This window comes from Notechis scutatus, chromosome 4, assembly GCF_049901735.1.
Source record: "Notechis scutatus isolate UNSWTSFEM ecotype Mainland chromosome 4, rNotScu1.2, whole genome shotgun sequence".
In the NCBI taxonomy this organism is placed as follows: domain Eukaryota; kingdom Metazoa; phylum Chordata; class Lepidosauria; order Squamata; family Elapidae; genus Notechis; species Notechis scutatus.
In genome coordinates, this window is record NC_142012.1 from 116,148,260 (window position 1) to 116,174,609 (window position 26,350).

At 35.3% G+C, this 26,350-nt stretch overlaps 2 protein-coding genes across 4 annotated transcripts in view; one reads left to right on the top strand and one right to left on the bottom strand.

The window, feature by feature from the left end:
• NRAP (nebulin related anchoring protein) overlaps positions 1–14,183 on the top strand; it is a 66,896-nt gene extending 52,713 nt beyond the window's left edge. For all 3 annotated transcript variants that reach the window (XM_087964525.1, XM_087964527.1, XM_087964526.1), the window contains 10 exons: positions 1,222–1,326; positions 2,203–2,310; positions 4,204–4,515; positions 5,870–5,974; positions 6,245–6,343; positions 7,178–7,282; positions 10,306–10,413; positions 11,553–11,864; positions 13,032–13,184; positions 13,717–14,183. In XM_087964525.1, the coding sequence (XP_087820651.1) occupies positions 1,222–1,326; positions 2,203–2,310; positions 4,204–4,515; positions 5,870–5,974; positions 6,245–6,343; positions 7,178–7,282; positions 10,306–10,413; positions 11,553–11,864; positions 13,032–13,184; positions 13,717–13,815 (1,506 nt within the window). In that variant the 3' untranslated portion in view covers positions 13,816–14,183. The remainder of the gene's footprint in view (positions 1–1,221; positions 1,327–2,202; positions 2,311–4,203; positions 4,516–5,869; positions 5,975–6,244; positions 6,344–7,177; positions 7,283–10,305; positions 10,414–11,552; positions 11,865–13,031; positions 13,185–13,716) is intronic.
• HABP2 (hyaluronan binding protein 2) overlaps positions 11,714–26,350 on the bottom strand; it is a 29,119-nt gene continuing 14,482 nt past the window's right edge. Inside the window, exons 5-14 of the mRNA XM_026670455.2 lie at positions 23,994–24,110; positions 23,252–23,371; positions 22,738–22,909; positions 21,837–21,931; positions 18,380–18,626; positions 17,709–17,851; positions 17,119–17,253; positions 16,042–16,187; positions 14,957–15,154; positions 11,714–13,773 (exon numbers count right to left, since the gene is read on the bottom strand). Coding sequence (XP_026526240.2) covers positions 14,978–15,154; positions 16,042–16,187; positions 17,119–17,253; positions 17,709–17,851; positions 18,380–18,626; positions 21,837–21,931; positions 22,738–22,909; positions 23,252–23,371; positions 23,994–24,110 — 1,352 coding nt within the window. The 3' untranslated portion in view covers positions 11,714–13,773; positions 14,957–14,977. The remainder of the gene's footprint in view (positions 13,774–14,956; positions 15,155–16,041; positions 16,188–17,118; positions 17,254–17,708; positions 17,852–18,379; positions 18,627–21,836; positions 21,932–22,737; positions 22,910–23,251; positions 23,372–23,993; positions 24,111–26,350) is intronic.

The following is a 26,350-nucleotide window of genomic DNA, read 5'->3' on the forward strand; positions in this document are numbered from 1 at the left end:
CAAACCTCAGCCTTTTCTCTTCAAGCACAGAGCCCACTTTTTCAGATCAACTGAGTGATGATCCATTAGTGGGAACAGGAATTGAGTGACCAACTTTTCACCCAAGCCTGGCATCATAGGCTAAAAGCGACTAGCTCAAAATCACATAGTCAGCTTTCATGCTTAAGGCTGGACTAAAACTTACAGTCTCTGGCACGCTGCCTTAACCACTAGACCAAACGAGGTCACTCCTATAGCTATATGTGCCATTGAAAAATAAAAGGATGGATATGATTGACACCCTAAAATTTTGTTTCATCTGCCCTCATCCTTTCTCTTTGAATTATTGTGGACACTTTGCACCCAGTACATCCCCAGTCATTCCCGATATCCAGATCAGAGGAAGCATGTGTACTATTCAGTACAGCTAACAAAAATGTAGCTTGATGTTTATTTATTAAACATCAGCAAACATCAAAAACATTTGCTGGCAAAAATGGGATAAAAGGCAGGAAAAAACAGAGAAAGAACAAGACGTGAACAAATTACATTATTTGTATACTTAGATCTAGGCACAGGAACTTTCCAAAGTTATTAGTGGAGACTGCCCCACAATGGCCTGTTATTCCATTAGCATTAACCCTTTCATGTACACAATATTATAATTGTGTATATAATAGTGGCAGAATAAAAATGGAAAGTAGGACATTGGCAAATCCCTCTTCTATTCTGACCATGCAATGTAGGTGGAAATGATGTATCTACTGTGAAGAAAACAGTATCCATCCATCCATCCATCCATCCATCCATCCATCCCATTTCTAAACCGCCCATCTCCCTCAGATGGAAAATAGTTGTTGCAAGCCATAGCAATTGCGACAGTGCAGTAGGGAGCATTGCTTTTCTCTCTTTTTCTGCATGGAGAAAAATGATTACAATTTCATTAGGTGCTCTTGATTCTCTTCAATTGTGAAAATTCTTGATCAAAGCTTTTCAATTTTGGACTGGAGATAGTTCCATATTCTGTGCAAACATGGGAAACATTTTTGTACGTATGTACGTACGTATGTATGTATGATGTATATATGTATTTCCGTTAAAATAAAACCCATATTTTATTTAAAACATGTGGTATGTAGAAATACATGTTCAAAACAAATCCCAACCTGTGACTATTTAAGAAATGTAACTAAATAACATTTAAAAGGAACTTTTGTTGTCTTTTAAAAATAACTCTCCTAGCGCCTGTACAAAGCAGCAGGAGAAGACACCTTGCATCACTGTAGGGTAACCCTGGGACTTCCTGAGTTTCAAAGGGCAAAAATGAATGCAGTGAACATTAGTGAGGTAAGTGCTTACTTTAATCTTAGCCATATTTCCCCTTAATAAGTGTCTTTAAGCTCTGATTCTATACAGGAGAGGTTGACAGTTTTACCCATTTTACTGATATGTGTGAAATGTAATTGTTATCTTCTGTCCTTGATCCTCTGTCACAGTCATTGTGGTTTATCTATTTATTACAATTTTAACCTATGTGTTGTATTTTATATTTGCTGCCATGATTCTTTAGCAGGAAAATCTGAATTGCTCTGAGAGCTAATAATATTAATTCTCTTTTGCATCTATTATATCAGTATCATCAGTATCTTAATTCATTGGCATTGCTGCATTTAAATTTGCATATTAGTTTTTGTCACTTTTTATTGAAAACGGTCTTTATGCTGACTATTGGTTCCAATGTAGTGAATTTTCAGAATTAAAAATTCTGTGGTAAGATTGTTATAATATTGCAGTTGTTTTGGGATATTAATATTTGGGCAGAAGTATTATGTATCCTGAATTTTTCGCCTTTTTTTCCTTCTTATAGTAATGTAGAAATAAAAGGAGCCCAGAAAATGAATAAATGCATGCAAAAATAATATGTGTGAAAATTTCTATTCACCTCAAATATATGTTTTGTAGGTGGCTCATGGTTGTTTATAGGTGTAATTATTCCTTATACACCTATATAAATTAAGCAATCCATATAAAAATATTTACCATTTGATATGTTTATTGCATTGTTTTTATTTGATTTGATTTGAAGAAGCATCTTTCTACAAGTGACTAAAACTTATGTGAATTATTTTGGAACCTGTATTGTGACTCAAACAAATTCCTTTTGTTAATTTAGTTTTTAGTTAAAATTTAACCAAGAAATCTAAAGTTTCCATTTCCACTTAGGCAAAATACAGGGAATCTTGGCATAATCTTCGTGCTCAGGGTTATAAACTGACAATGGAAGCCATCCCTTTCCAGACTGCCAAGGCCTCCCGAGAAATTGCCAGTGATGTGAGTTGAATTATGCAGCCTTCCATCTTGCCTAATTTTTGTTAACTTCATGTAATACATTGTAGAAAGCAGATTTTACTGAATTAAAGCAGCCCCATAATCATGTGAGACAAGGATGTGAGACAGAATGTATTACTTATGAATGAGATTCTTTGTGTGAATTTAAAAAAAGTCACTGTTAATCAGAAACAAAGCAGGCCTGAAGCTCTTGCAATGGGAATAGGGGAAAGAAAAATATCTCTGTATGTTCTATTCAGATTTACCCAGAACATCCAAAATAATATCGATCCATGTAAATAGATAATCCATATATTTCCTTGGGTATTCCAGTAAAGCAGGAATACCTAAGAGGAATGAAGATAGATTTACATCTACATTTGACTGATTGATTTCTGCTTTTAGAAGCCCAATGCTTTTGTATGGGGATTAAATTCTTCACTTTCCTGAAACAAAATGCACACCTTCTCTCCCCAAAGTCAAGAAATAAGGCCACTAATGAGCAACATTCAAACTTTCACTATCACAAGAATGCTACTTTTCAGAGCAGCAGGGGTACCCCTACAATATGTAGATTTGTTCTCTTTGGTTATTGTGAGATATTTTGAATCCTTTTCCTCAATGCCAGTGACTTCATGCAAGTGCCATTTCCCTAGGCAATTTCATATATTCCAGGCTACATTCAAATATAGCATCTTTTGCATAACAATAAGTATTTTGGGTGCATCAAAATAACTTTGAGATAAACAAAACATAGCCTGAGTCATGCTGAGATATGCTTATGAACATGTTATCTCTTTGATGATACTGAAAAACCAATGTGGCAGCATACAAATAAAACAGATGCAGATGCTCTCACCTGTATAATGCTTCACCTCATAGTCATCTTGTTCCAGATTTCCTACTAGCAGCAAGTTTCTCAAATACTTAACCATTGAATTCAAAAGGACTTTCTACAAAATCTCACTTTTTCACATATACAGTCCTGTTGTTCATACAATACAATTTCTCTTGGCACGTGCTGATCAGAGCCAGTTTTTTGATATGTAAAAGATGAAAAGTGAACAGAAACACAACACCAATAAAATATGTGATGTCTCTTTCATGTATTTGAATTGTTCGTAGCAGTGAACACTTTCCTTTTATACATACATACATACATACACACACACAAACACACACACACACACATATATGTTTTCTTAAGTTTTTGCGGGTAGTTACATGTATGGTATTCAGCTTTGTTCGGGTATTTTCCCACGTCATTATAGTTGTGCTTTTAAAGTTGTAGCAACATTTTGGCAGAATCTCATCTGCCATCATCAGGCTTCTGTATTGTGTTCGTCTGTGAGTCAGACTTTCACAGCCGTTTCTGTTTTAAATTTGGGGCTAGCCTACTGCTGTGCCAGAATGGTTTTTTCTTCATCCTGATTGGTTGACAAAAAAGATCAAGACAAAAAAAGCCACAAAACAGACATAAGATATTAGAAACACTAATCAAGCAGAACACAGCAAACTCCAAGACCAATAAACACAGACCAAGACTCCCAACCAATCATGATGAAGAAAAAACCATTCTGGCACAGCAGGAGGCTAGCCCCAAATTTAAAACAGAAACGGCTGTGAAAGTCTGACTCACAGACAAACACAATACAGAAGCCTGATGATGGCTGATGAGATTTTGCTGAAACGTTGCTACAACTTTAAAAGCACAACTATAATGACGTGGGAAAATACCCGAACAAAGCTGAATACCATACATATGTGTGTGTGTGTGTATGTGTGTGTGTGTGTAGATAGATAGATAGATAGATAGATAGATAGATAGAGAGAGAGAGAGAGAGAGAATATATATGCAGGGGTGCAAGATAAATCCCGTTTTCTTTTCCATTACAGCTACAGTACAAGCATAACTTCGTTTCCGAAAGGGGGAAGCTCATTGGTGCCAAAAGCATTCTGGATGACACCAATCTGCTACACTGCTTGCATGCTGCTAAGTTACAGAGTGAACAGGAATATAAGAAAAGCTCGAGAAATATCTGTTCTCAGTACAATCTCCCTATGGACATGGTTAATCTAGTTCATGCTAGAAAAGCCCAGAATCTCATCAGTGACCAGGAGTACAGGAAAAGATTGCATCAATACACAGTGCTCCCTGAAGACTTGAGGATGAAGTGGGCCAAAAGAGTTCATTTACTTCAGAGTGAGGTAATGCACACCTGGACAATTATCTTGGATACCCAATAACAGAACAGTGCAGGGTGAATCAAATTAAGTATTGCTAACTTTACTAAATAAATAGGCTATAATAACTATAAAATTATACTATATTAAAGCTTTTCTGCACCTGTACATTCTAATGGACAGGGTTGATTAATAAATTCAGAATGTTTTTTCAGGAGTTATGCTAAAGGATTATATTAATTCAGTTTTGGATTTGAATTAATACATAGGATATTGACATAAATACTACAGGAAGTACTATTGGCTGAAGGTTTAGCCTAGATTAAAGTAAAAGCATATCCATTTTTTCCATACTTCACTGTACATTTGACAGATTCCAAATTCAAATTGGAATGCAGTTTAAAAGAGTTTACCAAACTGGATATTTTCAATGACAGCTAATGATAACATTGCAGAATGACTCTTGGATTCTTCCCTAGCATAGCTAATATACTAAAACAAAGCAATTTTGTGCTTTAAGTTACACTATAGTGAAGCAGCCCTTAACTGATATACTAACTTAGTTAGTTAAGGGCTGCTTCATTCCTTTTAAAGGATGCTATAGCATTTGTATAGGTGTATACACTAAGATTTGTATAAAGACAATCATAGATAGTTGCACTCATTGATCAGTGAGTTCTGACCATCCTCTGTTAAAATTGATTGTATTGCAGAGCAATGTTTCAAGCAGCATATTTCAAGATGTATCTTTTGAGATAAGCATCTATACTACTACAACTCTCCTGTCTGTTTATACTATAAAGTCTGTTTGCAACCTAGAGTCGCCTTTGCTGAGATGGGCAACATACAAGTTTGATTGCTTGATTTAGAGTGCACCATAGGGCAATGACTCTTTTTTTCAATCAATGTATCTCAAATAGGCTAACTTAAAGAAGGCAATCAAAATCCAAGATACATTACTCCTGTGAGATTGAAATATCAATCAATATTCTTTAGACCAGTAGTATTGACCATCTGCTGTGGACAGCCTCTGTTACATTATTGAGATTTCCAATGCTTCTTTTTAGCTTTCCACAACCAAAGTTAATGGGGAAGCTAGCAGGAAGTCAGAAATTGCTTCTGTTCTCACACCTTTTTTTGCCTGTCATGATTATTCTCTTTATCAGTTTAATTAAGGAAGCATATCTGAAAAGATGGCCCACAAATTCCTAAATTTGTCAGTGATACATTATTTATTCCAAAAGTGACAGATGAATATATTAAAAAAAATCACACCAGTGTCTCAAAAAACATAAATGTAATATTCAAATATGAATACAAATCAGGGATCATATCCTGTGATACATTCTCACATTTTGTTTTTGTTTTTATTTGATAGTTTTCCTACAAATCTGATCTGAATTGCATGAAGGGAGTTGGCTGGATGCCTCTAAGATCCCCTCATATAGAAAATGTGAAGAAGGCTGGAGAACTCATCAGTGAGGTACTGCTAACTCTTTCATAGGACTGACAATCTATAATATTTGTATGCTATCAAGATGCTTCCTTATACAATCATTATAATAAGGAAGCCTGGACTGAAACTGATTTCCTGGTCTGGTTTACCTAGTAGGGCTAATAGCTATATTATACACACAAAATCTATTAGACTCCAATAAACCTATAGTCAAAAAGATATGTTATAAATGACAACCTTGTATAGAATCTTCTTTATTATATACTTCATCATTATTGCCCTTAATTCTGTTTGCAGACAAAATATCGTCAGAAACCAAATCATCTCAAGTTCACGACTGTTACAGACTCTCTGGACTTCCTCCATGCAAAGAATAGTTACATTCAGTGCAATGATGTAAGTTAAGTATTTATGATGTAGGTCATAAAAATTGTTCTCAGCCTCACATAATATGAATTGTGTCCATTTCATTAGAGTAAATGTTATTAGTGCAAATAAATTGATTGTTGTTGGCTGTCTGATGTGCAGTAAATTGCAGAAAATAACAGTGGCAAAATATGTTGTGAATTTTCAAGGGTAGTAATTTATCCTTAATTTATATATTGGACTTTAGGAAGTTTTTTACTGCAACATTGAACTCTATGAACCAGAAGATACACATTTAGAATTCATTACTTCTCAGTCCATAAATTTGTTCTGCCTGTCAGAAGTGAATGAAGCTTATAATAGTTCCACCACAGTTACAGACAGACAGATGATAAATTCTGCTTATTCTAAATTTCCAAGTTATTTAGGGCAGGCATATAGCTTAGTTACTCTATTAACATTTGAAGATAAGCAGATCTCAAATGATCATGGATTTTTTAGAAGACTACTGATCATCATAGATCTGCTTTTCTGGCACTTGCATTGTAGGATAATCTGAGTTCTAGAAGTATGTGAACGGTGTCATGGGAATTTATTATCAGGCAGATACACAAAAGCTCTGTAAACAGATGTCGTTCATATTTTGTGTAGTGCCAAAGATTTTACAAAGAGCAAACTTCTGATTTTGCCTGAAGAGTTTTGCTTGGACAAAATAGAGATAGCATTTTGCATTTTAGTGAAAATAAAGCTTTGCCTAAAGTAAGCATAAGCATAGGCATAGGTTAGTGCTATATGCATTCTGTATTGGGGAAAATAGCATTTTAGATATAGTGGAACTACACTAAATATTGTTTGTCCTAACAGCGGCTATATCGAGCTGGCCATTTGGACAACATGCACAGATACACCCTACCGCTTGACCGCCCTGACCTCATTAGGGCACGTCTCAATGCTCTCCACATCAGTGATGTAAGTAATTGTTCTTTTTCATTTGGAAGTTAATCACATAATCAGTACAACGATAAGGATTACTTGCCTTATATGCAAGCTATTTCAAGTAATATAGTTTTGGAACTATACTACAGGTAAAAGAATATTGCAGGATCCGATCTGAGTTGGTCACTGAGACCAAGCTTTTGGGCTCATGCTAGAGCCCATCCTCAGGAAACTTCTCTCTCTCCAGAAAGTACACAGATTAGATCCTGCAACATTAGCCTGGGACAGGTATCTTTGCCTTCATTCATGTAAAAGAATACTGCTGCCTGCCATTAAATGCCATAGACTAATTGCACAGATTAAAACAGCCTGTAACAATAAATTGACCATGTTTCATTGTGAACAGTTAAATTATATGCATAGTCATGTGAAAAATTGATATGCAAATAATTCCATGAAGTGACCTGTTTTATCAATTACTGGAATATAAAAATAGCAGAGAACAATGCGGGAAAGGCTGCTCCAGCACACAAAGAAGTAGAAGCAGGTAACACATTTTGCATTGTACACTGGAAAACCTTTTCCTCTCATGTCAGAAGAAAAGAATAAGAGAGAGAGATATTTCTCATGCAGTTAGAGTGGCATTGCCATGCACAGATGAATGGCACAGTTGTATGTCGGGTATGTTCTGTTTCTTCTCAGACCATTCAAATGGATCAGCATGTATCTGAACTGAAACAGCCAGTGAGTGCATGAGGAGGTGGAGATGTTGGGGGCATCTCATTAAAAATGAAACTGCTTTCGGTAGATATACAATTGGATCAGATGCCACACACAGAAAGCTGTTGAGGGAGACTGACCCCAGAGCACAGAGAAAAAGAAGAAGAAAAAACCATGTTGGTATTTGTAAAGCTGCAAAGATAGCCATAAATCAAATGAATGTAATGTGTGAGGATGAGTGCAAAAACTGTGCAAACTGTGATAAAGTAAAATGATGCATGGGGTTTTGAATCAAAGGATCTGTGTTAAGAATGAACTGCAACAGCAAGGCCAAAGATTTGCAGATTTAAAAGAAAGAAAAGGAGAGAGAGAGAGAGAAAGAGAAAGCAGAAGGAAATGACAAATGACTAGAACTTGAGAAAAGGGTCTAGATTTGGATCTCATCCATACTGGGAGAGAGAATGCCAAATTCTTCTAATATAAGTTCTGCAAACAAATCTAAAGATTTATCTAAAACTGTTCTTTAAACAGGCCTTATTTTATAATTTTTGGATACATTCTTGTTTGTGTTCCATGCCATCTTATTTTAAACAAGCATACTACTAACCAGACTATAGGAACAAAATGTGTTAGAATTTCAGGCCCATTCAAAAACATGGAGGTTGTATTAATTTACCACAAAGTGGAAAAATATTCATTAATCTAAGTAACCTGAGAAGATGAGTGCAGGACAAATTCAGGACAAAGTGAGTGGTTATTTGAGACAACATATGTGTAAAGATGGCAGCAAAGTATGAGATAGCTGTGCAACATTATCATCCATGTCCTACTACCTCTAAAAGTAGGCTGCTCTCTCTGGTTGTAATGGAAGAATCCTACCATTGTAACAGTGCTTAAGATGCTACTATTATTTCACAGAGCAACTAGAGGACATTGAAAGTACCTTTCCTCCATGCTTATATCAGAGATATTCCTGGGTCATCACCCGGTACATATAAACCCTATCATGGCAGACTGTGGCATCACCCTGGGAAGGGCTTCCTTTCACCTGAGGCAACATAGGAGAGCAAGAAAGCAAGATCATCAGAGCTTGAGCCAGATTTAGGCCTTGCTTTGCTATGCACTGGTGCAGCAGCATCCATTTTACGGCTTGAGAAACATGATAATCCATAGCCTATTTTCTGTAAATCTTGGCTTTCTGGAAATTGACCATCTTTTCTCAATCTGAGTTAAGCATTTGAGAATGTACATAATAAAAATGGACTTCTGAGGGAGTATGGTGCCTTGGTTTTGTGAAATCAGAGCTAATGACTATGTAAAGATCAAGGAACTGATGAGTAGACTGATTTACTGAAACTTCTATGAATAAGGAGAAGGATGGGAGATCTTCCACATGTGCTCCAGCTGGCTGCTCCTTTTGAGGAGACTGTAGGACAGTGATTTTCCAAGGGTTTGAGATGATGGGATCAGCCACTTTGCTTGCATCCCCAGCAGAGGCTTTTAAAGGGCACTGAGTTCACAAAGCTCATTTTTAAAAACTATATATTGGTTGTGGATGATAGAAATGTAACCCAGGGAAGGGTATACAGCATCCTTATCTACAAGGATTTGCATTTTAGAAGGATTCAGAAGGAGAAGCTGCATTGGCACCTCTAAGCCTTGGCACCCTAGGCTTCTCAGCCTATCTCATGTTGGCCCTGAGTCAATCAGAGAGAACTGAATGGATTAGCTATAATACTTGCTTAGAAGATTTCAGGGCAAAGAACTTCACGTTACATGGTCCTCATGATGATTTGAGTCGAGACCTCTGAATTATGTGGCGATGCTGAACACACAAAAAGCTGTTCTAGTGTGAAACTGTCCATGTATTCAGCTGCATTCCTATGTTCAGCTCCTCATAATTTGCATTTAGCTAATGCCTTAATCCTACTTTCTTATAAAGCATCTCACTACTTTAGATACTTTGATGGAACCAGCAGGGTTTGGAGACAGCACAGAAGGTATTAAAAATGTTTGAAGTTTTACATAGTGGAAATGCAGCACTGAAATGTCTCTGCTGTAAAACCCAAATTCTACTGCTAAATGTTTCAACAGACAGAATAGGGGCAATGTCAATGCAATATTGATGTGTCTAATGCATCAAAGCAAACTTTAATTATGACTTTGTGACTCTTTTCAAATAGGACATTGTACTTTGTATGTGAAAACGTGAAGGGATGCATGCTAGCTTTTGAGTCATAAATAAATGATTGTAATAGAATCAAATATTAATTAATAAAGCCACAACAGATATGTAAATAAGATTAATTGATTTGCTTTTCCATTTCTCAATGCAGAAACTATATAAAACCTCTTGGGAGGAAACACGGGCAGCTGGCTATGATTTCAGATTGGATGCCATCCCTTTCCAGACAGCTAAAGCATCTAGAGAAATTGCCAGTGATGTACGAAACATTCCAAGATGGTTTTTTTTTTGGGGGGGGGGGGCATTTAAAGGCCTTTATGCCCAAGCATATCATCACTGATTTTTCCTATATAGTTTCAAGGAATGAACCTGTTTTCAATGCCATAAGGATCCCACAATAAGAACAGAACCATATATTAGCATTCACTAATATTGCCATTGAACTGCATATGTAAAAATTATGATTAATATGCTGTGGAAATAATTAGCATCTTTTTATTCCATGGAGCTTATTTGACCAAATTCTATTATTCCTACTCTGTCAGACTTGAGACTGCTAGAGAACAAAAGTGCAATAGAAAAACACAAGTATACATTTGGCCCAGAGAGTAACTGTCTCAAGCATACTTCACTTATATCAGTTGGGCCTGTATTTTATTACACAATAGTTTGAATGTTTTTATTTATAAATGTATGTATTTATTCAGTGTATCATTCAATCAGTCATTAAATCAGTCAAATGAAAAACACTGAGAAAGTTCAGGGAGAAATTAACTCTTCTTGCCGTTGTTCAGAGAGACAACATTAAGGTACATGTACTCTTCTTGTCAAAGGCAAGAACAATAATTTTGGCCCATTTTGGCCTATTTAATGAATTTGTGAAGAGTTTTAAAAAATCAAAACTGATGCCTTGAGCCTTCACAAACTTAAAATATACCAATGGAACCCGGATTTCCTTTTATCCTTTAACTTTTCTTAAAATTTGGGTAGCATTTGCATGTACAGTAACATAATTAGCTGTATACCTTGTGTAGGATACAAAGTCAGAGAATGGTTCCTTGCTGAAAAAGATTGTCTATTCTTGCTATGCCTGTGTGTGTTACCAGATTCTGGCTGAGCTCATCCTAGAGTTTTATTTTAAATTGTCTAATTATGTGTAATTGTTGCTTTCAATGTATGTTTCTACATATATTCTTCAACTACAATGAAATGTTCCCAATCTAAAAATAATTTCGCCAAAATAATGAGCATGTCGTACGATGATTTTAACATTGATGCACTAATCGGCTACAGCACGTACATGTAAAATGCTTATGGCATAGTATGAAATTATGTGAAAGTATGCTTCCATATGATTGTGTAATGACATAAACATTCCTCTGTCTCAATATTCTCTAGTTCAGATACAAAGAAGCTTTCCTAAGGGACAGAGGTCAACGGATTGGATTTTGCAATGCACGTGATGATCCTAAAATGAGACACTTCCTGCAAATGGGCTACCTCCAGAGTGACAACCAATATAAAAGGGATTATTTTAGAAACAGAGCACAATTCAAAAGTCAAACTGATCAGCCAGGATTTATTCATGCAAAGAAAAGCCAACAATTAATAAGTGATGTCAACTACAGGCAGCGCCTGCATCAATACACCTGTGACCCAGAGCAGCTGAATCTCAGGCATGCCAAACAAGCCTACAAACTACAAAGTGATGTAAGTATGTTAGGGTCTATGGCTAAGGAGCCCATTCCAGGCAAGGATATGTCTACTCAATGGATTCATTTTCAAATCCAAATCCAATGGATTCATTTTCAAATCCAAATTTAATTATTTATATTAAGGAATCAGCTTAGATTTTAAAAAGTTGTCAGTAGTTCTAATATTGTGCCATTCAAATGTGCTTGTCAGTAGTTCTAATATTGTGCCATTCAAATGTGCTGGATTTCATCTTCCATAAGGCCCAATACATCAGGTTTAAGAAAACTTAGATATCTATGGAAATTCTTGGTCATCCAAGTCATGGTTATGCCAAAGGTGCTTTTTCCAAAAGCAACTGGACTTTGTTTTTTCTTAAAGACATTTCACTTCTCATCCAAGAAGCTTCTTCACTTCTGACTGAAGTTAGATGATGTCAAAACTAAAGAAGCTTCTTGGATGAGAAGTGAAAGAGAAGCACCTTTGGACAAAAGCTTAGGTAGGAAATGCATTAAAAGGTGCAGTCACTGGGAGAGTTGTCCACAGTGATGTGATGTCATAGCTCACTTGTGGAAGAGCGCACGCACACACGGGGGGGAAGAGATATTAATGCATTTAGGAAAGAAAAAATAGCACTACCAAGAAACCAAGAAATTACTTTCACTAGTCCATGAGGAAGGCTCCTCCAAACAAATCCAATTCCTCTATGCATCTGTAATTATATATTCACTTCAGAAAAAAGAAGAAAAAGAAAAGACTGTAATACATGTTGGCATCTTGAGTCTTGCCCATCTTTTCTGTCTTGGCAACTATTTTCTTGTATTGTACAAAGTGTGTGTGTGGTCTTTTGGTAATAAAGTCATGTTTTCTATGTAAAGAAGAAACACAAGTGTTTTCCATGGCTGAGGTAAAGAAAAGATCTGGCTTCCTATTCTGTATATAAGACCAGTTTTATCTTAACATTCTAAGATGGAAGGACTCCGTAGCACCTGATTTTGGAAAACATCTAAGGTGGCACAGAATAGCTTGCAATACTCCTTCACCTATCCTTGCCTATCACACCTGTTTCCTGGGGTCACCATTTTCTTTTCTATGCCTTTAGTATATATATGGTTTGCTTTGTCTGATTTTAAGTATTATAGTCTTGGAAGTTCCATGCAATTAGTACTGTATTTTGTTTTCTAGGTCAAGTACAAATCTGATTTGAATTGGATCAAAGGGATTGGTTGGACTCCTCCAGGTTCTTACAGAGTGGAAATGGCCAGAAGGGCTGCAGAGCTGGCATATGCTCAGGACACAGAATGTCAAGAAACTCAGGAACAGCATGATCCAGATTATGTAAGTGAATGGATAGGTAATCTAAGCAATATTCATTGTACATTTTAGAAATTAGGTACAATAATTATTGTATTTGATCATCCAGCCTCTACTACAGAACCATTGTAAAGGAAATAGGATGATAAATGGCACTGGAACATAGGAATACAGGATCTGTTGGAACCAGATCTGATTCCAGTATGCATCTGGGTCATCTCATAAACTATTATTGGAAATAAGGACAGCTGAACCTGTACCAGGTCTATGAACATCTCAGCATTTCAGCTGGTTTGGATCTAAACCACTACTTGAAAGTCGTTATTAGAGTCAAGAAGATCTGTAGGTTATCCCTGGAAGAAATTTGGAACAACAAAGTTATAAATATATAGTAAACAGTTTTATACAGTTGAAGTACCCAATCTTAGCAAAGTAGCTTTAGAACATTATTTCTGCTACTTTAGAATATGATATACCGTTCACTATAATTGCTACAAATGGAATGACATAATAGTCTTTGTGAGGAAGTAACGTTCTGAATCTATTGCAATTGCAGGAGAAAATAAAAGAAGGATCCCAGCAAGTCCAGCTGAATCCTGATGCAGCAGAGGTTCTGCAAATGAAGAGAAGAAAAATGAAGCTAACTAAAAAATGAACAGAAACACTGACATCTGTCTCATGAAAATGCATATATTTTTCAGCTCGCTTTCCAAATCATGTAGCTATTCTAATCTCCTGAGAAGCAGAGTAGTGCACTGTTCAGAAATAGTTATTACAAAAAAAGACCTTTGCAAACCCTAAAGGAGTGATTTAATATTAAACTTTATACTTTTACATGAAAAAATGTACCTGATTTTTTTTTTTAAAGCTATGTATTATACAATGTAGTATTTATGATAGCAAATTAGTACTAGATGACTGGCAGGCTCAGCTTTGTACTAAAAATATATGAACCATGATTTGATGAAAGGAAAAAATATATATTTGTACTGAAAATAAATCAGTGGAATCGCTTTCCAAAAAGTCTACAGTTATTTTGTTGATTTGTTAATGATGTTCATTTTCTGAATTCCTATGTGACTAAATTAATTCATGCCAGTGGGCACTTTTGCCTCCTTTAAAAAAAAAATCCTGAGTAAAAGATAGAGAAAATTAGACATGCAGAGGCTAGAGGAAAAAGTTTAATCTCCCATCTGTGCAGAAGTCAATTTAGATTCTATATCTTCTACTGAAAGATGTTTATTATATAAAATAGTATATCATTTGATCAGCTGGCTTGATCATCTGTGATTACTGATATTGGAGATTTATTGTCATTCAATCAATGTTTGTAGAAATGAATGAAAATGAAATTCTGGGGATTTGAAAGCAAATATAAATAGGTTCTTCTGAGTCAAATGTGTGAATTAATACAAGTTTTGAGGTTTATTTGCACTGCATATCTCCTGGTTTCTGAATGTAAATTCTAACTTCCCTGTTAAAAGACTGAGGTGTTCTGGGCAAACAATTCTCAATGCAACTAGTTTTTATTATGAGGATTATGACACTGTTTTATAGCCTTAAAACCTCAAATGATTAAAAATACAACAATATAAAAGATAAGTTTTGTACATTACTTTAAGCAAAGGGTTGCATATTTACTTGGCCATCATATAAGCAAGAAAATTCTAGCCAAAATGCTATTAAGGTATTAAGAGTTTTCATTTCTGGGTAGAAATTTCGCTAAAAATACTTCAGTACTGAAATAGAAGAGAGAAAAGGATGACATTTTTGAAAGGATGAATTACTTCAACTACCTGTCTTCATGACTACCATTCTTAGTTTTGAAAATTAGACTCGCGTGTAATTTTTGTTCTAATCCAGTTGAGAAATCTTGTCACCCGAGTATAAACTCCTGGTTTATTTTTTAATCCGCACTGATCTCCCCAGCTCACAATTCCATAAATATAGTAAGTGTCATTGGTAACACATGTTAGGGGACCTCCTGAATCGCCCTAATGTAAAAGATAAAAAAAACAATTATCATTGACAACAATAAAAAACAATTAACATTTTATACTTGCTCCTGAAGAATAATATTTTTTTCAATTTGTCAATGGCAGGGATAAAGAAATAGGATCTTGGATTAAATAAGTTCATGATTTTTTTTTTTTTGAAATGTAAATCATTGCATTCAAAAGTGATGGTTTTAAAAGCAAAGTATCGATTTAGATTTAGAAGGTTATCTGGGACTAAAATTAAATACAAAGAAGACCAAATAAATGACAGGTAGAACAACTGGCCACAGAACTGACAGTGATCAAAATTGTATGTAGCCTTTCAGAATCAACCATCAAGTATAAAATAACAAGCAGTCCAGTACAAATAGTCCTCAACTTATGACAACAATTGAGCACAAAATTTCTATTGCTAAGTGAGACATTTGTTAAATGAGTTTTGCCCAGTTTACGACCTTTCTTGCCATAGTTGTTAAGTGAATCATTCCAATTGTTAAATTAGTAACAGTTATTAAAGGAATATGACTTTTCCATTGAGTTTGCTTGTTGAAGGTTACAAAAGGTGATCACCTGACCTTGTGAAAGACCAACAGTCATAAATACAAGTCAGTTGCCAGGCATCTGAATTTTGATCACATCACCCATAGGGATGCTACAATGGTTGTAAGTGTGAAAAACTTTGAATAGTTACTAAATGAACTTTTCTAAGTTCAGGACTACTTGTAGATGCCTTTGGTATTATGCTGAAGGGAAGGAAGTTGGGTGATGTTATCTGATATAAGGAATAGGTACATATGTAGCACCTTGCCAGTTTTTGTCACGTATACTCTGTTTACATTTGGTTTAAAGAGAAACCAGTCTTCAAATACCAAAAAGCAACACACCTGACAAGTATCTGCTCTTGTTCTCTGAAGACTTCCAGCACAAAACATGCTTTCCATCACTCTGCTATTATATGCATTTGGTGCATTACACTGCCTTTGGGAAATCAGTTTTACTTTGGCATCTAATAGCTGATGAGATGATTCACCTATAGAATGAATGCCAGAAAACACAAAAAACTTATTTCCCCTCTTCTCTTTTCTGTTTTGTGGCTGGTTTCAAAAATGATTGGTAAAAATACTGAATTTAACAAATGTTAATGTCTATCATCTGTTAACTTTAGATTTATATATATTTAACATTTTAAAAGCATACTTATTGCATTTGAAGCTACATATTATATTATGTCAACAAGACATTAAAATTTCTAGCATGTTAAACTTTCAAGATAAAATATAGGACAAATTAAGTCAAATTGTATTGATTCATTACATCAATAATGGTCATGAATGTATAAAATTGGGCTTTTCTTTGGGCATTACTAATGTCTTTCTGCTAAGATTATATGTTACATCTATAAGTTACATTCAGTTCCATACTTTGTACAGTCCATTAATGACTCAAAAATAGACATTATTTTAGTACCAAACTTCGTTTTGCAAATTTTTGCTGATACTAACAAACCTGTCCACATCCAGAAGTCAAGAGAAAATTGGAAAGGGCCAGGTTCCAATGTGATGAACTGGAAACCCTCTTCCATCCTCTCCTAGACCCCTAAAGTTGAAGTTGCAGGCAGGCACAGCACACTTGTCATCACACAAGTGGCAGCACTCAGCAAAACCTGATGGGTCCAGAGAACTCAGGGCAGAAGTACGAGAAGGTGGAAAAAAAGGTTGGGAGAAGAAAGAAAACAGTGCACTATATTGCAGCACACCAGATGACTATTGGAAGACACCAAAGCAGCTCTCTGGAACTTGAAGTGACTACAGCTATTTTGGAGCTTATAGGTGAAAATGCAGAGGGAGCCTTTGTTCATAGAGAAGATCCTTGTGGGGTGGTTTGTACAAACCTAGCAAATATCAGTTCTGATCCTGTCTGTATATTAATTAGAATTAATTCCTCCCATTGCCATGGCTTACTTATTTCTGTTTCTCCCCAGCCTGATATGTAACATTCTGTGTTATCAGGGAACGTAAAATCAGGCAAGCACACAGATTTAACATAACTTGTTTCCACAGCACAGTGCCCATCAATTGGCTTTAATTTCAACAAAGCTGAAAAGAAGAACAAAATACAATATTTTAAGGCACAGTTAATTATGTAGCCATCAAATTGCACTATAGCCTTAAATTTGCTGATAAGATTTCTTCTAATTTCTCTGGGTCAGAGCTGAGTATTTGTTCATTTTTTCTAAATGTTTCCAATCTATTTCATTAATGTATTTATATGCTTACATTAATAAAGTCATCTCTACATTTAACTTCTAACTTTGTTTAAAAATAAAACAGTAAAAGCAATAAATATATTTATACTAAAAAAAAACCCATCTCATAAATGTTTGGAGATGTATTTTCTAGCTTTCTTATTTGTAACAATCACAATATAGTTTAGTGTTTTCTTCTCAATATTTAACCTGTATTAGTGTTCTTAGGGTTCAGCTAAAGTTTTCTTCTTTCCATTTCTAATGGTAATGATTGGGATTTATCCATGACATAAAGTAGGAACTTGCCAATATCATTATATGGGATGCCATCCTGCTCTGTATAGTGTCCATGTTTAATGATCTTGTCTACATCAAACTTCTGTTCATGATGCTCTTTCCTATTGAGATTCTGTTCTCCAAGGGACACCCGGAGGTTGTGTGCTTCTGTCCTATGAAAGAAAACAGCCCATTCTCAAAGAACAATCGTCATAATTATAGGACTGTGGGACACTATAAATTACAGAGAACTGCACCAATTTCATATGAATTCATCATCATACAAATTGTTTCTAGTGGGTTACCTCATACTAAGAAGAGTATATTCTCTGTTATACAATTATACAATAACAAAATAATTATAAAATAACTCTACAGGTTGTCAAATTATAAAATAATAGAGTTTAAAGATAAGACTAGTCCAAACACATTATCCTAGAAGCAAAAGACAAAGTTGGTGTTTTTCGGAATTTTATATAGCTGTTATTCTATATAAAAGTAATAAGGCTATGTGTCAGATGAAAAGACATAGCACAATCCTATTTATTATCCACTTGACATGGCTACTTTTGCTGTATAAAATTATGCACTTTAGACTCTTCTATTTATAGGATGGATGAAATCAAACAGTTAGGGTGGGGCTTTTTTTGCATTTGTAGAAAATGAAAAGAAAATTAACTGAATCCAGCAAGTATGCTTACGTGATACAATGTGCTGCAGTAAGAACCCAGCATGGCTCAATCAATACTCCTCCACAATAATGTCCCTTTGGTACACCTGCTGAAATCTTCCTCTGAAGAGATGCTTGCCATGGATGTTTGCCAGAAACTGACTTGACACCTCCATATATTCTCTTGAATGGTCTTATTTTTTCTGGTTTCCCACATGTTCTGTATGTATTACTTATAGGATTCTTGAAGGATGTTGTTATATTCCTATAGAACTTTGCTGCAATGTAAAGAATGTAACTGAGACTCTGTCAGTGAGGTCAGACCATAGAGATTGGAATTGTGATTTTTTTTGTTTACCTCCCTCTTTCCAATGTAGCAGTATCTCTGCCCAAGCTCCTTAATTTTGTGGCTGGTTTGGCAAAAACATTTTCCACACTCAGAGATGGCTCAGGAATTCATGGCCATTATGGGAACCATGGACCTGATCCAACTTTTCAAAGATCCAACTCCACTGTGGAGATATGATATTTGTCTGAAGGTAGTGTTATTGTGATCTGGTTTGGGAAACATCAATATCAGCCCTTTGCCATGGACAAATCACTCCCTTTTGATTCCTGAGTTCTCCATACTAATCTCACACTGCAGGGATGTAGGGTCTATCATCGCATGCCAGTTTCCAAAAAGATTGTGTGTGTTTTTCTGGAAGCATAGTTCAATTGAGTCATTTGGTGTGGCTTCAAATGAGGATGTCATGTGGGCTCTGATTAAATTATGTCTATATAATCTCAATTTACTGAGGAGCTGTATGAGAGGAAATAACACAAGAGATGACTAGAGCATTACTGGCAAGAGTTGAAGAGCAATAACCATAAGCCCAGGAAATGTTCAGAAAAAAAGAAATTTAGCCCAGAGAAAACTTGTCAAAAATTCTGTTAAAGTAAATTTACAATAAAGCAGAATTAATTTATCTGGGCATGCATCCTTTTTGAACATCCATTAAATTTTGCCTTGTCAAAGGTCTTAGGCAACATCCCTTCTTGATAGTGGCTTCTGACCTTTGGAACATCTCACCTGAGATCCAGGAGACCCTGATCTTCCTGACCTTTCAAAAACCTTCGGCTTTTCCCACAAGAATTGGGGCAGTGCATGTCTGATGTCCAGAAAAGTTGTTTATTTGTTGTTTTGGGGGAACTGGGAACTTTTAATATTGATTTTACACTTTTTATTGTTTTGTTACCATTTGTATGCTGCTCGGGGTTATAACATACGATAGGTGGGTATATAAATCTTTTAAATTATTAAACAGTATTTGGACTTACTTTCTAAGTGCCATCTAATAATAATATTGTACCATCATAAATATATTATTAACAAATATTGGCTTTGGAGGCTCACTGACAAAATGATGACTGGCTTAACTTGGACACGTCTTCATCCATCCATTGCTCCTAAACATGAACAGTAATATCTAAGGAAGATATTACAGTGATGTAAGGCACTAAAAGCCTTTTCTGATTACAGTGATAAAAATATTAAATAAATAAATGAAATTACATAAAAATCTTAGCTTTAAAAATCCAGGCAGTCACTACATAAGAATTATAGATAGGATTGGATTAACCATGTCTCATTGGGTGATTGTTTCAGAGATATTTCCTTACCAAAAACAGAGAAACAGAATGATCATTGGTGAACAAAAAGCAGTGAGAGCAGCTTCTTATTTCTTGTCTGCTTCCACATTCATTTTCCTCCCTCCCTCATTTTTCTTTCCTTCCCTGACTCCTTCCTTCTTTCCTTCCCTCTCTCTCTCTCTCCCTTCTTTTCTTCTCTAGAATTCCTGTTAGCTTTTGTATTTACTATACTTGTGGAAAGCTTGTAAGAAGAAAGTCAGTTGGGAAAGCCAGCAAAAACGTGCTAGTGGGTATGACATATAGACGGATGGAAGAGATCCAGAAAGCTATATGGGAGCCATGGGAACTTGTAAGAGGTGCTCAATATTTGGGGATGGTGCATGGGATGGGAAAATGGCTTTGGTTGTCTGGGAATATGCAAAAGGTACTGTGCAGGTCAGGGAAGGTGGGGTTCATGGTTCAGATTGGGAAGGGTTCGTGGATGAACCCAAATGGTGCTGAATGGTTAAGGAAGGCATTTTGGGGTGGTTTGGATCAGAAAGATGTGTGTGTGTGGAGATCAGGAAGGGTGGGTGGGTCTGTGCTAGAAGTGCTACATAGGTTGGGAAAGCAATGTGGGCAGGCAGTGCAGTGGCTGGCATAGGTCAGTGGAATGTGCAAGGTGTAGCATAGATTAGGAAGGGTGCACAGGATATCCTTTTTCCTTTCCTTTCCTTCCTTCCTTCCTTCCTTCCTTCCTTCCTTCCTTCCTTCCTTCCTTCCTTCCTCCCTCCCCTCCCTCCCTCCCTCCCTCCCTCCTTCCTTCCTTCCTTCCTTCCTTCCTTCCTTCCTTCCTTCCTTCCTTCCTTCCTTCCTCCTCCCCTCCCTCCCTCCTCCTCCCTCCTCCTTCCTTCCTTCCTTCCCCTGTCCTTCCCTCTCCCTTCTCTACTCTTCCATTTCCAGGCAGGTAACTACCTGGGTGGAGGAAAGGACGAGGCATTGCAAGACAGGCTGGAAAAATGTCCCACAGAATGTTAAAAATGGAGAACACAGCAACAACACAGTCCTGAATTTTGGACACATTCTGTAATTCAGCCCATTTGAAGCCACTTGGTTAACAAATTGTTGCCCTGTGATGTGCCATTTTGTGCAGTTAAAGACAAAAAGTCTTTTAGCAGCATTAGTTAGAGCCTTTTTATCTATAACTCTCATCTGAATTTTTTGTCATGCTCTGGTAGGTCTACTGCAGGGCTATCAAACTCTCAGCCCGTGGGTCAGATGTGTCATGCACTGGCCATGCCCACATCCAGTTTAGCGAAGGGGAAAAAGTTGTGATACATCATGTGATGACACCATGATGACATGAGTTTGACAACCCTGGTCTACAACAATGCATTTCAACATATTCTGGTACACAAGTAATTTGGCACAAAGGGAAATAATTTATTCTTCCTATATTCCTAAAATATTTTTTAATTTTTATTCTTTCTTTATGCTTAGAAATAGTTCCATGCAAAAAAGAGTCCTACAACATCAAATAATCAAAGAAAGCCTCCTTAATTGCATTGTAAGAAGCATGCAGAATATTTTTTCTACATTGTGTAATTCATTTATTTTCTTTTTTCCTGTTTTAATTTTTATCTTCTTTAATATCTCTTAGTAATAGACACCTCAAGACACTTTCTTTGTTTGGTATACTTTTTGATGCTCTAGAAATGACAAATCTTCCAATATTATTAAAGTCTTGGCTATCATGTAAGCTGTGCTCTTGAGGTAGTTGGATGAGACAAAATCTACAGTGATTGCCAATCTAAATTAATGCCATACTAAATTAATGTTACACTGTTTATACACCATGTTATTATTATTTATTTTACCTGTTGACAAGCATGGGAGAACATCACAGAAATCCCACTTCAATTTGTTTTTCACATTGACAAAGCACCAGGGTTTGTCATCACCATCTGGATTCCTAAAAGAGAGAAGTTTCAAAATTCACCTGTCAGAAGAATGGATCTTCAGAACAGAAGTTATTAATTGAAGAACTGATAAGCAGTGGAACTGAACAATGTTTACACTGAAATATCAAGTCATTCAGAAATTCAGAAGACAAACATGATTAATAATGGAATCTTCTCAGCTTATTGTACTTACCTACTAATAATATTGTGCCAATGCCTAAGCTTAATTTCTATGCCTTTGTAGACATGCTGTCAGCATTCATTCTTTAGGAAAGTATTTGGGTATCAAAAAACATTACCCAAAGTAGCAATTATTTCAATGGTGAGACCAAATATTTCTGATCTTTTTCTGTAAATAAGAATGAATTAATTGTACTAATCTATTGTACTGTTATTTCATCACTGGTAACAGGAACAACCTAGCCTGTATTATACTGACATAAGGATATACAATCTGGTGTTGAGGAATCCTCATTTGCTAACCATTAGGTTCTTGGTGTCTCAACTGATTTTAAATGAAACTGCAAATTGGCAGGCTTAACATCCTTAAATTTAAAAATGAAAACAGCATCTAGGAAAAGGAAATGGGAAAGATGGTGAGCATTCCAGAGAACTAGAGAGTGATAATGCATCTGTCATCTTGTAAGTCAATATTTTGTGGCTTGTTGTTTTTTGGGTAAGGATGCTTATTAATGGCTGAATTAAAGATGTACTCAGAACATAACAATGACCATTATTTAGTAATATTTGATTTGAAATAAGGATATAAATAAGAATTATATTTGTGGAATTGGGATTTCTTGTATACATGGAATACCTGCAGAAGTTATGATCGCCAAGGCCATAATAGTCAGCATCTTCCATAAATGTGTTATAACTACTGTCCAAAAGAAAATGAGAATTCCAGTGAAGGCATCTTTTCTGGAGGATTGTTTGGCTAACATTTCCTCTGTATGTGTGGCCATTTTCTTCAAAGCAGTCTTCAGCATCTACAACAAATTATCATGTTTTGAAAGATGTTTTTGTTTTATTTTGGCCTATTCTGGCATTTCCCCCTCTTCATTCTTAGATATATTAACCCACACAAAATCTGAAAATGAGGTTTCACAAGAACCTGCATTCCACTGAGTTTAAAGTACCTAAGCTGGATATTCTGAATCTACTTTTTCCATCATGATGATGATAGCTCAGATCAGTTTTATATGTAAAAGTGTACAATACAAAGAATATTAATCAGTTCTTCATAAATTACTAATAGCTCATTAAAAAGATCAAAGGTTAATTTATCCACTATGACCCCATCACCACTGCAAAATACAGACTTCTCTTACCTAGTTCACAAAATTTTCCTCTGAAACCTTCAGGGCAGTTGCAGCTGAAATTATACCTTAAACGATGCCTCTGACAGGTGCCTCCATTTTTACAAGGATTTGGTTGACAAGCTGAGGATGCTAGTATTCAAGAATGAATTAGAATATTGTATTTAAATGAGATTGATAGCTTGTTTGAATAATGTAAGAAGCTATTCATTCAAGGACACTTTTTGTCCACACAAACAAGAAGATAAGTGGAATTACTTCTAAAATCTCCTAAATCACGTTTGCTCTGTCTATGGGCTCATTGGTACTTAAAATAACTCCATGCAGGGTATCTCAAAGGGAACTTTTCATATAAAAGCAGAGAGTGGATTTAATATGGGAAAATAAAAAGTCTCCCCAATCTAATGTCTATAGGCCCATTAAAATAATTCTATGCAGGCTGTCCTGATCATTGTTTGCATTTAAGAAATAAGTTAAGAAACAACTTTAGATTGAAAAATATTTGATTTTAAAGGATAAATTAGAGCAGGTGTGTCAAACTCATGGCATCATGGTGGCATCACATAATATATCGTGACTTTTGTCCCCTTTGCTAAACCAAGTGTGGGCATGGCTAGCTTGTGACACATCTGGCCTGTAGGCCATGAGTTTGACAGCCCAGAAAAACAGTTATAATTCTCATCCATAGAACACAGCAGCAGTAGACGTAATGCTAGAAATTGGCAACTAATATTACAATAATAATTTGTCTCACCTTTTCTACATAATGGTGGTTTATATGGATATCTACAACTGCATTGATAATAAGGTGCTCTTAACCTAACCAGACATTCTCCTTGATTGCAGTTGATTCTTTGGCATGTATTTTTCACTATAGTATATAATAACAGTAAAAAGAACAAGAAAGTTAGGTAGATTTTTCAAGTTTTGGATATTTGCTAAAAACAGACTTTATGTAGTACATGGATTGACAATGGAGATACACAAATGTGAAATTTCATTCTAATTCCTGGTGAAAATTACAGTTACAGAGTTGTAAAACAGTAAATAATCAAACAATCTCTACTCTTTCATCCCCCTGAAGATATGGAAATGCTCATGAACTTGGAGGAAAAAAAGCAACATTACAGCAATATAAATACCAATATCCAGTTGTATTTTAAATGTTTCCTCTTTTTTCTACACACAAATAATATGAATTTGTATGCCTTATCTTCACATTATAACAAAATAACTATGTATATTAATTATTATCTATCACTAAGTTGCAATGGTTTGAAACAGTATCACAAAACAGTATAGAAAAAATAAAATATTTTAAATTGGGAAGTCCCAGAACTCAACCTGATGGTCAAGCCCTAGAATCTGCAATACGACATTTGGAGGCAAGAAAAACTGGATGCAGATATTTCACAATCAAGGAATTAATTTTGTTTTTATTTATATTATTATTTAGTTATTTTGAGGAGTGAAATTTTATGCTCCTCTAGAGATTAATGCTCAGTCATGATCATTTACAATTTTTCTGGCATTACAGGTGCAAAGAGTAAGGAAGGTGAGCATGGTGGAAATATGTAGGTATCATTACCTAAGCAGAAGGAGCTAAAACATTTTTTAAAATCCTAGAACAAGATAACACTCAGAAGTGAATCAGGTAAATGCTTTCCTAATTAATTGAACTATAAGAAGGTGAAGGATGTACAACATAATCAGATTTGCAAGATTCTGTTACTATAGCTAATTTCAATAAAAGTAGTTTTGTATAAACTGAAATTGATTTCATGCTCTGTCTACTTTGTCTTAGTGGGACTGATTAGGTTGTTATACCTTACATATATAAATGCCTTTATCCTACTACAATTTCTTCAATGGACTGATTTTGAAAAGTCACATTCTAAGCAGTCAAAAGCTTTACAGATGTCAAATGTAACATAATGGAGGTAAATGTAAGTATTAAAATATGTTTAATTGTTTTGTGTTTAAAAACTGCTTCATTTATTAATGTACTGACTGGGAATTCTTAGTTTGCACATGATCTGACATCTTTAATAAATGTATTTAACTATTGTTATAGCTACAATATATAAAGTTTCATGCCTTAATTAATACAAAACTGATTTATATGACTGCACTGTATTGTGTACCACTATGGAGTCTTTTCATGTTTTATGAATTGGTTCATAAATACATAGATACAATTAAATAAATTCATAGATACAATTTTATTAAATGTCTTAATTTTTTTAAAAATGAGCTCACTTGATTAAACTCTTACACCCTCAAAATTATATTAATATACAGTAGTTAGTTCTTATTTATATTTTGAGCCAATATATAGGATTATGCTAAGGCCTATGCTAAGGAGAAGAGTTGCCATACTTATCTAACTTATTTGTGATATCGCTTTTAGTAAACTGGCTTCTAAAATGTGAGATATATTTGGATCAATGCTGTTCGTTGGTTAATCATTATATTATGGTTAGGTGCATTTATAAGATTAATTTCTATTTTATTTAATTAATTATTTATCAATAAGTTTTATGATGTATATATTTTTGTAACATTTAGCAAGTTCTTGACTAATTTCTGTAGTGCTCCATTATCATTTTGATTTGATTAACATTGGCTAACATTTAAGAATGCAATATTTTATACAGTTATACTTCAGCTATTTGGTTTAAAGCAATTCTTCATAAAATATTCAATTTTAAATATTTTCTCCTAAAGTTTACCCTGCAATAGTTATATGAGATTGCTATTAACTGTGTTTAGCTTAAAATGAAGATATTCAGTCTAATAACTGAAGATACTCATGTTTATACTCTACATTTAGCTATCGATCTTTTGGAATTTTAGAAGACTTCCATACCAGCCACACCTATTGGCTTGGTGCATTCATATTGCTTACCCTTTATATATTTTATTCATTTTTTTCCAAACAATTCTGAAATGTAATGAGACCTAAGCAGGGGTGGGATTCAAATTTTTAACAACTGGTTCTGTGGGTGTAGCTTAGGTGGTGGGCGTGGGTTATGTGACTGGGTGGACATGGCTTGGTGGTCATGTTATTGGCTGGGTGTGGCCAACTCAATATCACTCACATCGAGATAC